The following is an 18,126-nucleotide window of genomic DNA, read 5'->3' on the forward strand; positions in this document are numbered from 1 at the left end:
CAGCCCACACCCTGATCTGGATGAAGAAGGAAGTTCAATCATTTCTGGGTAGAGCTTCCCCCTGCAGGTTGTTAACGTGTTACAACTGATTAACCTGTGCATCGATCCAGAAGAACCAAACACAGAGACTGGCTGTAAATGATAAATTACTTTTATTGAGAAAAGCCTGGTTATGAAAACATATGCCGTGGTTGAATCTGTCATGACTGATGTCTATGTGTGTGTTTGTGTGTCTGTGTATACGTGTGTGTTTGCATCACTGAGATGTGGCCATGATGCTGGATACACCTGTGAAAAGAGAAAGAGGACAGAGGGGAGAAAACAGAGACAGAGGATTAATGATCGAGTTCACAAACACATCACACTGTACATTCAACGTGACACATCAGACATGCCTCGTCTTCTGTTCAACATCAACTAACTAGATCCAATCCAGGCACTGTGATCGCTTACACCCCCCCACATTGACTAAGTGTCTAGTCGTGTATTTTCTCATTTTTCCGTTCAGCAGCACTCACTCTCAAAGTCGATCTTCTCCACAATGTTCTTGGGCTTGACGCTCTCCTCCTGGTTGAAGATGAAGATTTGTCCTTCCTCGTTCTCCGTCCAGCCGTACTTGTTCATCCAAACCTTCACCTGCGTGTCTGGAAAAACGCGGAGGAGAGAGCATCCATTAGGACGTTCAATGGAAGACACCTGTTGTCTGTGACTGTTGAGTGACTGTTCACTTGTGGGACTGCGTCACTCTGAACAGCAGGTGCTACACACTCACCCAACACACACACACACAACCAATAAAGACTTTTACAACACCCTGATTTTACAGTATTGAAAGTCGAGTCTTCAGCAGTGTGACAATGAGCTGGTACAAAGGTCATAAACTGCCACAGGTTCAAATAGTTTTGATTACAGCAACTGAAAAATAATGTACCTTTCTGCAGTTATATGTTTTTTTTTAATTATCTTTAGGGATGAAGTATTAGATAAAGAACTAACAGCCTCTCTGTGGGAAAGAAGCTCAATTAAACCTTGAAAGGTAATGCAAACAAGTCCAAATGTGTCCCTAAACTTGTGTTAGTTGCTTTAAAGTGAAATTCCGGCGTAAGTGTAAACCATGGTCAAACACACCGTAACACCGAGTTAGACCCCCCCTCGAGAGATCAATTTGCCCGACCGCTACATTCACGAGATCCACCAACTTCAGCAAATACCGCATTATCGCCACACACGGCGCTGTCCGGATCCACTGTCTGACCGCAACCAAAACGCCACCATTTGCCCAAAATAATGCTCAGAACTGCACCAAATGTCATCAATAGTACACACAGGGTCCCAGCACGTAGTACGAGTTGTCAAACATCTGCTAGCTTTGCCTGTTTTCTTTAGCAAGGAGATGCAACTCAACTCACCTACTTCTCCTCCGGGAGCCGCTCGTTGGTGAGGAAGCCCTGACGAGTCGATCACCGAGTGCACCGGAGTTCCGCAGCTCTTAAAAATGCTCATTTGCGCCTATATCGTGGCCAGCACTCGATAATAATAGTTATAAAGTGATATGCAAGATAAAAAAAAAAAAAACTCTGATTGTATTTCCATGAGGTAATTGTTGATTGAGCTGCGGAACTCCGGTGCACTCGGTGATCGACTCGTCAGGGCTTCCTCACCAACGAGCGGCTCCCGGAGGAGAAGTAGGTGAGTTGAGTTGCATCTCCTTGCTAAAGAAAACAGGCAAAGCTAGCAGATGTTTGACAACTCGTACTACGTGCTGGGACCCTGTGTGTACTATTGATGGCATTTGGTGCAGTTCTGAGCATTATTTTGGGCAAATGGTGGCGTTTTGGTTGCGGTCAGACAGTGGATCCGGACAGCGCCGTGTGTGGCGATAATGCGGTATTTGCTGAAGTTGGTGGATCTCGTGAATGTAGCGGTCGGGCAAATTGATCTCTCGAGGGGGGGTCTAACTCGGTGTTATGGTGTGTTTGACCATGGTTTACACTTACGCCGGAATTTCACTTTAACATCATACTACATAACACTGTGTGGGGACATGGAGGTGTACTTCACTGTCATGGCTGTAGGGCAGGACTTTAAAGACTCAGTTGAGTGACTCTGTGGCAGGTGTGTGTTTACAGACTCAGGTCTATGCTCTCACCCAGTGGGTCTCCCAGCATCTCAGCCAGTAGCCGGTGCTCGATGGTCTGGTAGGTGATGCCCACTACATGGCAGATGACTGAAGGAGAAGGAGAATCGAACAACAGATAAGTTACAAGTCTTCACAGTGTTTAATTAAAGACTCATTTAATTCATGCAATGTGATCTTTTCAGTTTGGGCTGTGGTTGTTTCCTGTTTTCTTCCACAGACGGCTGTGTGCTTGTGTTTACTGTTAGGATTAATGTGGCACTGTGAGTCAGATCATGATACTCACACTTGCGAACAGAGTCCTCGAAACCAGTGATGGTGTCAATGAGCTCTCTGTTCTCCTCCAGACTCGTCTGTCCGCAAGACAGAGAAGAGGACATGATGAGGTGATGCCAAATGAACTGTTGCACACGTTTAGAAAAGACGATTGCAAAATGGATCAGGTCAGAATAGAAATGTTGCAATAATGAAGTCAAGGAGGTCACACGCTGATCGGCTGCAATGTCAATTAAAGATGGATTAGTCATCAATATAAAATCTGATCAATTTATGCTATTTATCTCAGATACGTCACATTTAATAACAGACACAGTGACGCTTGTGTTGTGTTTTCATTTTGTTACAGAATTATTACATTTCCTTGACTTTAGAAATAACTGACAGACATTGTTCAAACTTAGATGCTAGAATACTATCAGCTGTGTGTGTGTGTGTGTGTGTGTGTGTGTGTGTCGTACCCAGAAGCTCTGGAAGTGGCATGTCTCCAGCAGGTTCCCCAGGTAGAGGATCTGTCTGATGGGGCGTTCCTCTTGCTGCGACACAGTAGTCAAGGAAACTCCCCCGACCCCCAGACACACCCTTGCAGCCAACCCACCCCACCCTCCAAACCATGTCACCCATGTCATCACTCGCTGCATGCAAAGCAAACTGAACACACCCGGGATAAATGCTGGTTATCTCCATCTATAACTGAACTCAACACTGGCCGTGCTGCCATCGGACACAGTGTGCCTTTAAAACTCAGCCTGAGATGCACTTGGTGTTAATGATGCTGTCGTGGTGGGATGCAAAATCTGGATGCTAAGGGGGCGGGGGGTGGTTTTTTGTCAACCTGTTATGTTCTGTTTCTGTTGTCTCTGTTTACGTGCTCTGTAATTATTATGTTTGTATGTTTGTATTATAAATGCCCAATAAAAATACGGAAAAATGGGAAAAACAAAACAAAACTGGATGCAGTCTTTAGGGGGACCCCGTGCCACTCTTATTTCTATGTATCATATATGATTATCATGTATGATATGGACCCATCCCCTGTGGTTCTTGTTGTTATGGTTATTTTTGTGTTTGTGTACATTAGGCTACCCATAATGACATGTTGTGTATATGTGAAGGAACAGAAACTGTACATCTCTGAATTTGTTACACATGGCATAAGCTTCCATTCATGTCTCTCCAGCCTCTTGTTTTATATTTGTATTTATCTTTTTTTGTTTCAATTGTTTTTATTACATGAAAAACAGAAAAAAACTTAGCCTGAGTGCAGCTGTCCAACGACATCACAGTGAACACATGAAGCGGCACCAAAAGGATACGTGTGTCTGGTCGATCATGCACTTGCAGAGGGTGAAGTCGGTGTGTGGCAGGTTGGTGAGAGCCTTCAACAGGATCTGTGAGGTCACCTGAGTCTGGAAGTAGGCGGGGTTGAACTGGTACCTGGAGAGAGACACACATGTAATAGTCTGGGGCCGTTGACTCGCTGTTTTGGTAGGAAACGGATCCAGGGCGAGAGAGACAGACCTTTCCTTCAAAATAAAAGCACCAGGCTAATAAAATGCGGTAAAACTCTTTAATTTAAGGAATATAATTTACAAGAAAGTCCCCGAGCCATTAAGTTAACATTTTGCTTTTATTGTATTACAAGTTAATGTTTATTTTATAAGTTTTATGTTGGTGAATACTTTTATTTTGGTGAATTTGGTGATTTCGGTATCCGCTACAGACAGGAACCAGAATGCAGACTAATTGGGAGGTAACTGACACTCTTCGCTTGTCTGAAGAGCCTGGTGATGCGAGGCTACACATGTAATGATTAGAGCTTTATTCACATCATGGGTGGGCATGCCCTGTGAAACAACAGCTCCTTCTGCCCAGAAGTGGAATCTAATGTTTGTATCATGACTGTAAAATGTTACTTTAACTTGTTGTTTTCATCCTTGCTTTGATGAATGAGGATGAAACAGAAACTTACAGAGGAAACTAACAGCAACAGGAAGCAGTGAGAAAGCTTGATAATAAAGATGGACACAAACACAACTGTTTCCTGTTCATGTCACAAGTATCACACTCAAGTTAAATCAACCAAATAGGCAGTGACACATTGATGAGGTGAAGAGGACAGCTACTTTACTTTATTTGCCTACAGTTGAAAAGTGACTGCTGCTGGGTTCAGTGTAACTTACAGCTTCAGCACAGCGAGGTTGGCCTCCAGGTCGTAGGCATTTTCTCTGGCTTGTGTCTCCACGTAGCGTTCCAGCGTGGCAAGGTTTTCTGGGTTGTACCTGAGAGGAGATACAAGAGGAAAATGTTACTTTGTGTACGAATCAGATTCCTGTTGTCGGGCTTTTTCCTCTGCACTGCAGGTCAGAACCATAGACTGTAAAGGTTCGAACTAAGTATCCTGCACCTTCTTAGATGACAAATTTGGTTACATGTTCTACAAGGTGGTCATAGTGAAGTTATTTGGAGTAGTTGTAAAAAGGTAATGATCAAAATATTATGGAAATGTTAGGATGCTGAAGTATTATATCCAAATAACAGGAGCTGCTTTATTCGATCGAGATAAAATATGCCATAACCGAACATGATTGAAATGTTGTGGTCTATAAATCATATTCTACAGATATAAAGGAACATGCTTGTTTAGTACAAGGCCCAATAACAGTCACATCATTATCATCATTACCAATAAGATCTGTTTACATATTATTCTGCCCACACGCAGCTGCCACGGACTCCAATGAGCATGATTTAATGTGTAAGATAAAAGTGTTTTGCTGCTTAATTTTCCCGTTCACGCATCTCGTCTCTTTTGTGAGCTGATGTCATGTTGCTCATCCAGCTCCACTGAGCTCCACGATCAATATCCTGTAATCCCAACAGAAAAGCAATCACTGGCCAATTAAAGGCGGACTAACAGGACAGTCAACAAGGTAAAAAACCTCTGTTGTCATCAGTCATCAGTGTTGAGAAGGTAACACCAGCCAACATCTGTGTTAGCACTGCGCGCTGTGCTTAGCAGCTTCACATACAACAATTAACCATGAATTAATTCATCACCTGACTCTTTAATAAAGGTACATGTTATCAGGGCGCAGAGGTCAGACATCCTCACGATGCGACTTTAGATGTTTTCATTGGGAAAATATGTTTTCAATTAACTCGAGACAACCGAGCTAACGTTAGCTTGAGTATTAGCAAACAGGCTAAGCTATCGTTAGCATCTCGGCCGGGTTACAGATCCGGTATCAGGCTCATTCATACCGATCGATGCCCCGCAGGAGCTTCCCCACGTTCGCCCTCATCTGCTCGAAAGACGCCGACATTTGGTCCTGACTTTTGCCGCTTTGTTCAGGCGAAAACCGAGTTAAATCCACACGTGGGGCACGGGAGATGAACAGGCACCGGGGCGGAAGGAGAAAAAGGTCGGAACGGAAAGAAGGAGGCACAAGCGGACCGGAAACAGTACGGACCCAAACTATGGACGGACCGTTAACCACCAGGTTGTTAGCTCCACTGTTGATTTAGATTAGCGAGCATGTAACCCTTTACTGTGTATAAGTTAAATAAGTTCATTTCTAGTTTATTTGAGGTTTATTGATTTTTTTTAAAAACACCACTACACTTTTAAAGTATCAACCGGAAGTGGTTTACTAATGTGCTGCAGTTCCTCAGTGTGACCACAGGATCACAGGAGGACAGTGAGCTGTGTCTAAACTTTTGGCTGTGTGTGCATTGTGCGCCACCACTGGCCCTGGCTCTGGCGCTATGCTCTGGCCACACCATAGACTGTAAAGGGCCACACTGACAGTAACAATAGTCTGGTTGTATCAAGTGATTCAGAGTAAACGATATCTGCCAGTTAGTTGTGGTAAATGATAATAAATATGTCTTAAATAATAATGAATAATGACAGTCCAGAGTAACGGCTGCATTAATAACAGCACATGACCTTTGTTGGCTGCCTGCTTCAGTGCTAGAGCATCAACAAACCATCATTATGCAGGGGAAGTGTGAAACGCCACAAACCACAACTGATCATCCAGTTTTCACAATTAGCACAACATTTTTGTTTTTGCTGACTCTTCAAGACTCGTCGTGGTAACTCTAACTGCCACTGACTCGTCTAATGCTGAGCACCTGAAAATGATATTGATACCGATAAAGCAGTGGGCGATTTAAAGATAGATCAAAAATCCTTTCAGTTTGAAAATGCGCATTTTCAGATATGTCATTATGAAAAGGCTGTTAAGGTGAACTGTGGAAATTAAGACAAGGTGTGAGCTAAAGCAAACCACACAGCCAGGGTGAAAGATGAAGCAGTTCCAGTGAGGGTGAGAGTATTTTATTATTTTTTCCGTTTGTTAAGGTCACAAACTAAACAACATCAACAACTGGAGAGAAAAAAAAACATGTGTTTTCTGCAGGGGCTGTATTTTTTTTCACTTATAGAATCAGAAACATGTAAACTGTGTGTGTGTGTGTGTGTGTGTGTGTGTACCTAATTTTTCCAAACAAGCTTTTCTAATTTGTCATATTTTGTGTTTTGTGTGGTATGCCCACAATCAGAATAATGTAATGACAGCAAACTTTCTCTCTCACATCACCCAGTGCGGTCAGGGGTCAGGACCAGCTGCTGGAGCCTGTGAGGTTGCACGGTCTTGGATGAGAGCACATTAGAGGAAGTCTCTGTGCTGACAGAGGTGAGTGAAACACAGAGGTCCTACAGCTGAGGCTCAAAACTCAGTGAGTGAGTGACCGCGATAATAAATATGACAAAATAGAAACTTGAAGTGGACACAACAAAACGTCCGTAACATAATTCACTGTGGCAGAACTATCTTTTTAACCAAAAAAAACAATTGTTTCTTTTTCTGTCGAATGATAATTTATTGTAGGTCAAGGTCAAGGTGACGGTCACATTTATTTATAGAGCACCTTATTTACAACCTAGGTTGACCAAGGTGCTTTACATGAAATAAATAACAAAATTTCAAAAAGACAATTTCAGCAATAACAGAGATAAATAGAGATTCATTCAACACACAAAACAACTGTCATCTCACACAGGTCCGAAACCCCTGGGAGAAAAAATTAGTTTCAAGAGAGCATTTAAAAGTCTCCAGGGTCTCTAATGACCGAATATGCAGTGCTAAACTGTTCCACAGCTTAGGGGCAACCACTGCAAATGCTCAATTGCCTATAGTTTTAGGCCTGCATTTAGGCACATCCAGGTTTAGTTCATTTGCAGACCTCAGGGCTCTAATTGGTCTGTGAACATGTATGAGTTCAGCTAGGTTTAAGGGGCCATACCATTCAAAATTTTAAAAACAAACTTCAGGATCTTAAAATTAATTCTGAACCAGACAGGAAGCCAGTACAGAGAGGCCAGAACTGGGGTTATGCTCCAGTTTCTTTATGCCTGTCAGAAGGCGAGCAGCAGCGTTCTGCACTAGCTGCAGGCGTCGCAAAGAACGCTGGTCTAAACCTACATACAGTGAATTACAATAATCCAACCTCGAAGGAATAAAGGCATGGATAACCTTCTCCAGGTCACTAGGAGACAGGTATGGTTTTACCTTGGCCAGAAGTCGCAGCTGGAAAAAGGCGCCTTTGACTACAGAGCCAATTTGCCAGTCAAATTTAAACTCACTGTCATGACGGGAGCCATTTTTTAAACCAAGGGAGGGGGGCCGGACAGAGCATCAACACAATCACTGTAACGTTCATGACGCCCAAACACCGTGCCTTCAGTCTTACTGTCATTTAGATTTAGGAAATCCACGTCTTGATGTCAGTAATACAGGCGAGTAGAGTTTGCACAGAGTCTTTACAATTCATTTTTAAGGGGAGATAAATTTGAACATCATCAGCGTAACAATGAAAAGACACAATATTTGCAGAGAATGGATCCAAAGTTTGTTTAGTTTATTTTGTTAAATACAGGACAGTGTACAATACCATTGATCAATTGTATAAAACAACGAAGAGATGGTTGTATTTAGCTTCAGCAGCTAATTTCCATCTGTAGTCCCAAAGGGGCAACATTTACAATGGGCCTAAAATAGACCCTTGAGGCACCCCACAAAGAAGAGGAGCCACATTAGAAGAAAATGAGTATACCAAGAAAGTAAGGGATAGCTACAGCTCAATAACACTGACGTTAGGTGACATGATCTGAACTATAAACCTGACACTGCCCATTGGATACTTCCGCCTTTAACTCTCAAATCTCAATTCTTGCTGTCATGGGCTCTACAGGATGCTGTGAATGCTCCTTTGAGAGTGTGTTCCAGGTTGATGTCAATACATCACATAGTTTCTGTAGATTTGTCAGCTACACATTCACGTCGTTACACGTTAAGTGGTCTACTCACTCAGACGTCTGGGTGAGGTGAAAGACGAGTGGTCAGACTCCATTCTACTTTCAGGTTCATGCTTTTCTCATTAAGGTGTTACATATTTGAAGATTGTTTGCACCAGCTTTGTTAATAACCTTTGCAGTGCCCCGTGGCAGTTATTTGTGGTCAATTTGTCTGTGTCATGTGTCTGTCACATGTGGGCGTATTTGTAGCCACATTATAGATATGAAAGTGTAAGCAGGGAACCAGAGCAGAGGGAACAGGGTGGCTGAATGTCAAAGGTTAAGACAGATGTCATCTTTTCTTTTGGTTTGTTATTATGTTTAACCCATTAATGAATAACACACCCAGCTATGTTACTGTCCTTTTAATCCTTATTATGTCTCCCAAATATAAACATTTTTACATCAGTGGGTTATTCATAGTACATAACAGGTAAGGATCCACACAAGCATCTGCTTTTTTAACCTCCTAATCAGGTTCCTTAAAATAAGATGAAAGATAACCTGTTGCAGCAGCTTGGTGCAGCAGAAATAAAACAACCAAGTAAAAATAAAACCTACCGGTACACAGTATCAAACAGGAAGCAGCAGATTGAACATGATCGATGTGTTCCCTTCAACAGTTTGATCAGACTGAAGCTCCTAATTAATAATGTGAGGAGAGTAAATCCTCCTGACTGACTTTAAGCCAACCTGAGGGTCACATGTAGTCACTGATTCTCTGACAGATATGAACGACACTCATCAGCTCAGCAACCAGTCCCTCAGTGTGTCTCCTGAAATAGGTCCTGGCATGCGTACTACTGGACCTCGGTTGTCATGGTTACCCTCCTAAACATGTGACTGTACAGAGAGCAGCTGTTGCTGAAATTAGAAACAAAGAATTAACATTTACAACAGTTACAAGAATCCTGAAAAACATCAGATAATAAAGCCAAACAACCTCCAGCAGAAACATAACAGTTCATTTTGAGGGCGACTTGCAGTTCATTTAAAATGTGCATTGTATTGTCAATGAAGAACACAGCATAGAAGTTATTTATTTATTTATTTATTTATCTATTTATTTATTAGGCTATCCATCAAGGCAGAGATGACAGCACTAAATCAGTGACTGAAACTTGTTATTATGCTGCCCTGGTGGAAAGCAGCCTGCTGAGGTTTTAGTGTGTTTAATGAGTCATTCGGTGTTTTTTCTAAGAAAGAAGGTTTAGATATTGGAGAGTAGTTGTTGAGATCAGAGAGGTGCTTCTCTGTGAAACTGGAGAACCACCATGATAAAGACTTTGGTGGATGTTGTTGGGTGTGTTTCTGATGGCTTGCATGTTAATTGTAGGACTTGTGGATCTGACATGATAAACATATGGGTAACAATTTTTTTAATTTTTTTTATTTGTGGGCATATGAATTCAATGCATAATAGCAAATTTAAAGAGGAACTGAGCAGGATTTCTCCCGTGGCTATGCTACATTTAAAGCTCTGGAGTAATTGTGATAGTAAACTACATGACTTGTTACGAGTGAGAACGGAGGCTCTCTGTCTTGCTTGTCCTGCGTCTCACGGCTGAAAACCAACCTTGCAACATCAGTGTAGTTACTCGGTCGCCGCCCCAGTGTCCCAGCTCTCAACGCTTAAGACTACACAAACACACGCGCCGGAACATCGTATATGTTATGTAATGTTATCCACCGCTCCATTTATTGATTTTTTGCCGGCTTTGTTGTAAACAGATGCACATGGGCGAGAGCAGCGTAACCAAAACAGCAGAAAAGCGAGCAGACTTGCATAGTTCCCCTTTAATATACTTTTGAATAAACTGTTACAAATTACCATAACTCACAGTTAAGCTATACTGTCATGTATTGTAATCCAAAATATGGTAATATACTGTTCGAAAAATACAGTAGATAAGCTTACTTTAACCCAGTCATTCTACCATAGGCTACTGTAGATAATCCAACATACGGTAATGTAGCCTACTGTTGATAAATTACGGTAAATGCGCTGTAAAATACTGCTGCACCCAAAACATAGCCTACTCTAAATCAAAATACAGTACAATACTGTTAAAATAAATAACAGTTGATGAGCTGTAAAATTACAATAAGATGCTGACGTCCCTGCTGCCAGTATTTCACTGTTATTTTACAGTGACATTTTTTACAGTGCATGTGGACAGCCAGATGAAGAGGACAGGAGAGTGCTCTACTCATTTAAGTAAAAAAAAAAGACTGAAATAGCACAAATAGTATCATCAGAGCAGGTAGACAGCTGATACAGTCATTCTAACAGGATGTAACGGGTGCCCCTCATTTATCTGTGGGGAAATGCTTCTTAACAGGAAGCTGACAGGGAGCTCCAAGCACGAGTGACTCTTCTTGCAAAGCTGCAACACACACACACACACACACACAAACACATGTCAGTAGGCGTGAGCTGAGACTGAAACCTGAAAACCCCAAACAGTACAACTGCAGTAATTAATCAGCTACACACTGTGCATACACAGCCACCCATACGTTCCCTATCACACACACAAACACACATACACACACACACACACACACACACACACACACACACACACACACACAAGTCTTTGTATTGCTGCTGTGAAGATATTATACTTAAAGTTCTCATTTTAAAATATCTTTAAATTAGATATATAAGTAAACACACAACAAAAACATAAAATGTGTAATTCATTGTCGTTATCAAGCTCACACACACACACACACACACACACACACACACACACACACACACACACACACACAGGCCTAACAAGAAACTGGATTATGTAAATGAGCTAAGAAAAAAAAAAGAGAGAGAACAGGGGAAGGTGTGAGAGAGAGAGGGACGGAGGGAGGATCAATAGCACGCTGAGAACAGAAACAGGAAGGTGTGTGTGTGTGTGTGTGTGTGTGTGAGAGAGAGTGTGTGACAGCACCAAACGAGTCAGACAAAGAGCGACCGAGTGTGTTTTCTCAGCAGCTCATACCTCAAGAGTTCTGTTGGCAGTGGATGTAAATGTTTGTGAGCGTGACAGGGAGTGTGTGTGACATGTCTGACCAGGACGATCAGTAACATAAACCTGAAAATGGATTTTCAACACAGGGCGGCTCTGGATATCTCCACCAGGAACCCTCAGGATGACTTTGAGATCCTGCTGAGAGTCGGAGGAGGAACCTACGGAGAAGTCTACAAGGTGAGCGATGAGCTGACACTGATGACTGAGCGGTGTTTCATTTCAGATCGGAGAGTGATTTCAGCTTGTGACAAATCAAAACCTTGTATTTTTCTCATGTATTTTACCATCAAATACTTACTAGTTAATATTTAAAGCTGTTCACCGGACTGACTTCATTATAGTGTGAGGCAGATGTTTGTCTCGCTGGCTGCAGGCATCCCTTTTTATCTTCAGGACAAGTCGAGCGTGTCTTACTTCTGCCAACTGTGTAAGCTGCTCACTTGTGTGGTCTCACGGTTCATCTACAGCAGTAAATGAGTAGATTTATTTCATTTCTCGTGGGTCAAGTATGATGTGGTGTGCTCCTGGGGGATTTCTTGAGTTTAGATGAAACTACAGGTGTGATTTGTTTTAATTTCAGTGGATCAATGTAATCACAACCCCCAGTGCAGGCTCCAACTGTGCTTGAGGAAGTGGTTTTTTTTTTTACAAAAAGCGAAAGTATTCTTGTCGGTAGCTGAAGAACTTTTCGAGAATGTTACTCCAACTGAAACAGAAGTCAGCGTCAACTCGGATGCTGCGTTGTAGATCTTCTGGAGATGATTTGGTGTTTTCAGTTGTGTAAAAACTATTTTAAGACTTGAGGTTCTCATTATAACACATCATTGAATGACTGTGGTGTCTGAATGGTGATTCAAACACACTGAGCTTTCTTCAGATGTAATCTACCATGAGACACTGAGGCACTGACTGGGGGACGACCCTCCATACATTCTCCCTGCTCCTTGTCTGTGATTTCACTTGATGTGTCTCCTTTTGTGATTTTTGTTTGTCATAGTCTCTCTTGAAAATATATTTTAAGAGTCAGGCTTTGAGCTGCTGTGTCTTTGACTGAGAACTGGCTTCATAACAAAGAGTCTGTGTCCTTGTGTTTAGTTAAACATGATTGTTTGTCTGCATTCTGGCACTAAGGTACACGATACAGCAAAAACCTTGGTTGTGTTATTGCCTGTATGCTGAATTCAGACACATTTGTTTCTGTAGCTGAATAGGAAAGGTGCTATTTTATTATACAGTAGTATAGTAAACAACAAAGCATTGAAATATTTCATAAATGTCAAATATGTGTATTATACATACAAGATACAACATGCAATTGTTTAACACTGGTTCTACTTTGTTACCATGGCACTGACTCAATTCCCCATCCCTCAGTTATGGAACAGGAATAACTTTTATCTTCATCTCAAATTGCTCTGTGTTCAAAGCATTAGTTGATACGCAATCTAATTCTGCGGGCACACTTGGTTTTAAGAGCTGAGGTTTTGAGGTATCTGCCTCTGAAACTGCTGCTACTCCAAAACAGAGAAAGCACTAGAGGAATTCTGTCCATAGTTCACAAAACATACCAAAAGTGCATTTGAGAAACTCCAGAGAAACTTGTCTCTCCACAGCCAGAGCCTCTGCTCCCCCGGTGAATTCAGAAACCTGCTGACATCTGTTTTCTTCACAGCAATATTTAGGGAACAATCATATTTTAAGCAGCAAAGAAAACCACAGGATCTAATGTTTCAAATTAAACCACAGTTGCTTCTAGTTTCACACTGAATCTCTACAAAAGACTGGATTCCAAGTTTCTTCATCTTGTTACTTAAAAAAGAAAATGTAGGTTGATAAGCTGAGTGTGTGGTCTCTGGTGTAGGTGAGCAGTATTCTCAGGATTCTCTGGTACTTTCCACCTGAAACAATCACTATGGAAAAGTTCAGTGAGTTGTTGATAGTTCACATTAAAGTTACAGTCAGCCACAGTGGGCTCATTTATGAATATTAAAACTTGAGATCTGGATGCGGCGCTGGAACAATCTGTCAGGACTTCTCATTATGGGGTGTCATGTGGCGCAGTGAGTAGAGCAGGCGCCCTATAGGTAGAGACTATAGTCCTCGCTGCAGTCGGCCCCAGTTCGAATCCTGCATCGGGCAGCCCTTTACTGCATGTCATTCCCCCTCTCGCTGCCTCCCCATTTCCTGTGTCTCTCATCTATATCATCAAATAAAGGCAAAAATGCCCAATATAAATATATATACAGCGGGGAAAATACGTATCGAACACGTCAATAGACTTGCATGGTGAGCAGGCATAGAGGCCATGGCGGTTGAGTGCACTAGGCCTACTCATTGTTTTTTTTGTTTTTTATTACAGCAGGTCTCTGTCAGTGGTCCTTGGCTCTTGGACAACTCTTCTTAGTTTTCTTTCGACTCTGCCAGAAATCACCTGGTCCTGGCCAGTTTATGGTAAAATTATGTTCGTTTCAGTTCTGGATAACGGCACTAACGGATAAAACGGTGCATTCAGACACGTCTGTAACCGATGCCATCATCTGCAACATAAGTTTCTAAAGGTCTTGAGAGAGCTCTTTGCTTTTCCCCATCATGAGATGCTTCCTGTGTGACACCTTGATGAAGAGAAACCTTTTCATAGGCGTCAATTTGGACTAAACCAGCTGATATTACTTTGCACTTATAGAGGACAGGATTACTTTCTAAATACCTCCTGTTCTTCCCTGTGTCATTTCACTTTATTACACATTACTTAATCCAGGACATACTAAATGTTTGGATTTCTTTGTATGTGTGCATTATTGTGTTGTTGCTGACATCTGGTGAAATTTTCATGTCAATAGCTCTATTAGAAATGTATTTTCTGAGAAAAATGTTGACGGTTACTTATTGTCGTTACTTATTTTCCCCGCTGTGTGTGTGTGTATACTGTATATACACGCGTATAAATGGACGTGAGAGACTCATTTGACACTTTCAGGACCGGCCGTCTCCTCCCTGCACTCGACAGTGTGAAGTTATGTTTGTAAAACTCTTTTACGTTTCTTGACTTAACAGGGTAACACAGCAGTGCAGGCGGTTTACTGTGACATTCAAGACTGTGTAGGTCAGAGTGGAGAGATGGGCGTTCAAAGCGCTCGCCTCGGGTCACGTCATCATTCTTCACATCAGCTTTGACGTATTCTGGCGGCACACCTTTGTAATAGTCACACTTTCTCTTCTCTTTTTCTCAACTTTGTCTTCTAAGACAGAACAAAATTAATTAGCTTCGTCATACTTTGGGTGGAAGCTGTTGACCGTGCGAGAGGAACAGATTACAGCTTATTAACTGCACCACTACACAGCAGTCATTTAACACAGCCTGTGTCGGCCATATTGGCTGTCTTTAGCACTTTAACACCAATATCTGAGAATATCTTAGTTAGTTAGTTAGTTTCAGTTTATTTTAGACATGTTAAAAGAATTAAGAAATAACACAGTAATGGACAGACATAGCAAATAAATACTTTAAGACAACATATGAAAAATAGAAATAATTGAAAATGAAATTAATTTGATTTTTCATATCCGAAAAGGATAATATATTATCACTAATCTTTATCTATCTGAATATCTGAATGTTTTTGTGATTTGATGTTAGCCAATTAGGGCTGTACAGTGTAATCAAAATCGCAATATCCAAATTGCAAGAGATGCATTTTGTTATGTTTTTTATCAAGATAAAATGAATAACAGCATTGTTGAGCATTGTTGTAATGTTTGTTTGTTACAAGAGCTAACAAAAATCACATCATGCCCACAGGATTGCAATGATGATTTTTTTTGCGGTGCAGCCCGATGGCCAATCATGACATAACATAACCACTGATGGATAGTTAACATGCAATTTTTGCACAGCAGCCCAGATACTTATATTGAACTGCTAAAGTAGGGCAGCCTCTTTGTGTGGAGTTTCCATGTTCTCCCTGTGTCTGTCTGGGTTCAGGTTCTCCAGCTTCCTACCACAGTCCACTGGTGGGTGATGAGGTTTACTGACTCTAAGTCAACATACAAAAACTGAGCACTCACTCTAGTACTCTCTCTGGTTTTCACTTGTGGTTGACTTATTCTCTGCTTCGATGTTCAATGTCATATATGTTTGATTTTTTATAGCTTTGTTCCATAATTTTACTTAAAGTGTGTGTTTGCTACTTTATTGAACATCAGATTTCACAGAGACAAGATGTTCAGTGACATGCTAATTGTCACTGCGCTCAAACTGTTCTGCTGTGAAATACAGTTAACTGGAAATGTAGCTGATGCAAAGCAGGTTGGCTATAGAGTTAGCACACTTCCTCTAAACAGGTCAGTAGCCCCTGATTGAGATTTGCATAGTTGGTCTTCCTTTGCATGTGGACACACACACACACACACACACACACACACACACACACACACACACACACACACACACACACACAAAAGCCTATTTTTTTTTACCGCAATACACAGCAAAAAACACGTACTCAGTTGTGTGTGTTATGACCATTATTTATACAACATATTTTCCACATCATGCCGTTATTGTGATGTTAAGTAATCAACAGCACTCAGCTCAGCTACTCAGTTTGTTTTTGAAAAACTGTAAGTTGCATTACATTTCCAGTCTAAATTGTTTTTGGCTTTAACAGAGCTTCAATATCAATAGTCAAGATTACGCCAGAACTTTCATGTATTAATATCAGTAAAACACTCGTAATGCAGTTTAGGCTACATAGTTTTCTCCTTAACCGTGTGTCAAGCTGCAATGGGAATCCTTATTTGCAGACAGCTTTACATAATTTTACATGAAAGTGATAACAATTACACAAATTGTATGTAACAGGAGAGACTACTGGACCTGTGATTTGTTTCACGGTGACACTTGGGGACATTTAGCAGTGTGAAGTGTCGTCTTTGGTGGCATGCACCCAAACAGCATTTCTACCAGCTGAGACATCACACTGTTTTCTTTTCCTTTCTTCAACTCCACCATTATGTTGGGAATAGTACCTTGTTTTACTTGTTGGACAACATCAGACCTCAACTGAGAGCTGCACCTTAATATTATTTACACCGTTTCCTATATGTGTCAAATCGAGTTGACATGAGTCTTCTTTGTCCATTCTATCGAAATTCTTCACATCTAGAGAAAGGAAATACTGAATTGCATTTTGATTCAAGGACGTATATGTCTTCTTGAATAAACCTCATCGCCAGAAATTCTCTAAATGCTAAAATCATCAAAACACAAACTGAAAGCAAACTATCAATAGTATACGTGGGCAGCATGCACAAAAGTCTTATGTGTGTATAGGGTGGAACCTACTCACATCAAGTGTGTGAACTTTACGGCTGCTGGTGCTATGAGCAGCTACATAAGGCCATGTCAGTGTGGAATTAAACACAGAATATCTGGGGATGATGGGAAAGCCATTTATTTTGAAAGTGTTTGGTCTGAAACAGAAGTGCTGGACAGATTGTCTGTGGAGATTCTCAGTCATGTCATGTCATGATATCTAGTGGTCCTGGGCCCTTTGCTGCACTTCATCCCTTCTCTCCCCAACAACTTTCCCATCACTTTCTCACTTTCTTTATCACATTATAGACAAAGAACTGAAGCATCAAATTTTGTGCATAATGGCCTATATAATGAAGGAGAACATAACATGTGTAGGCCCTATTATGACACCTATATAATCCAAAGAGTGTATTTAATTTTATTTTATGTGATCTATGTTTAATTCTTATGTTTATCACTTGATTACTCTTTATTTTAAGCTCCTGTTGCTCTTAATGTATCCTCCATAGAAGTTAGATCTACACGATACTCGTTGAATCCCTGTGAACCATCGTCTTGTGAACTTTCGACCTGCATGGAGATCCGCAAAAGTCCCATCTTTTGCAGGTCCGCTGTAAGAGGCCACGTGGGTCATGATTTGAATTATGTGGAGGAACCAGGGCGGCCCTCTAGTATAGGAAAGGAGCCTGTGTACAGGATTTGAGTCATTACAGTCATTTGATGATAAGGTGATCAGAACAAGTAGTGGCGGTACCCGCAAAATCACAATTCATGTTTTAACGGGACTGTTAAGGAAAAGAGTAATAGTGTTATGGTGGAGGGTAGAAGTGAGAGCAGGGGGACCATGAAGGAAAAGAGATACATGCAAACTAATGTAATAAACCTGTCAGGGTTTAAAACTCATGACTATGTCAAAGGTATATAAGGCATGGTAAAGGTGAAGCGAGTGCTTTGAACGCCCATCTCTCCACTCTGACCTACACAAAGATGAAGTCAGTCG

The 18,126-nt window shown here is 41.3% G+C and overlaps 2 protein-coding genes across 5 annotated transcripts in view; one reads left to right on the top strand and one right to left on the bottom strand.

Moving 5' to 3' along the window:
• Positions 1–133: 133 nt before the first annotated feature.
• On the bottom strand, positions 134–5,754 carry eif3k (eukaryotic translation initiation factor 3, subunit K). 2 transcript variants are annotated; one of them, XM_085795690.1, is made up of 8 exons: positions 5,678–5,754; positions 4,597–4,695; positions 3,730–3,850; positions 2,875–2,949; positions 2,424–2,490; positions 2,150–2,227; positions 519–644; positions 134–288 (listed from the first exon to the last, which is right to left on the bottom strand). In XM_085795690.1, the coding sequence occupies exons 1-8, from the start codon at positions 5,737–5,739 to the stop codon at positions 257–259; spliced, it is 660 nt and encodes a 219-aa protein (XP_085651816.1). In that variant the 5' UTR covers positions 5,740–5,754; the 3' UTR covers positions 134–256. The 2 variants fall into 2 exon arrangements, with proteins under 2 accessions (XP_085651816.1, XP_085651815.1); XM_085795689.1 differs by having other exon boundaries at positions 2,875–2,952.
• A 1,264-nt stretch (positions 5,755–7,018) lies between these two features.
• map4k1 (mitogen-activated protein kinase kinase kinase kinase 1) overlaps positions 7,019–18,126 on the top strand; it is a 35,380-nt gene continuing 24,272 nt past the window's right edge. For 2 of the 3 annotated variants that reach the window (XM_085795684.1, XM_085795685.1), the window contains exon 1: positions 11,707–11,986. In XM_085795684.1, coding sequence (XP_085651810.1) covers positions 11,879–11,986 — 108 coding nt within the window. In that variant the 5' untranslated portion in view covers positions 11,707–11,878. Of the gene's footprint in view, positions 7,117–11,706; positions 11,987–18,126 lie in introns of those variants that run through there. The other variant, XM_085795686.1, reaches the window with a different exon arrangement.

The sequence above is a fragment of the Trachurus japonicus genome, chromosome 13 (assembly GCF_045865225.1).
Source record: "Trachurus japonicus isolate A0001 chromosome 13, Traja_1.0".
Lineage (NCBI taxonomy): Eukaryota > Metazoa > Chordata > Actinopteri > Carangiformes > Carangidae > Trachurus > Trachurus japonicus.

Coding starts and splice junctions, on each gene's coding strand:
- eif3k (XM_085795689.1), bottom strand. CDS start 5,739: ATGTCGGCGTCTTTCGAGCAGATGAGGGCGAACGTGGGGAAGCTCCTG. Junction 2,953..3,729: donor GCATGATCGACCAGACACAC/GTATCCTTTTGG, acceptor ACTACTGTGTCG/CAGCAAGAGGAACGCCCCAT. Junction 2,491..2,874: donor GCCACTTCCAGAGCTTCTGG/GTACGACACACA, acceptor TCTTGCGGACAG/ACGAGTCTGGAGGAGAACAG.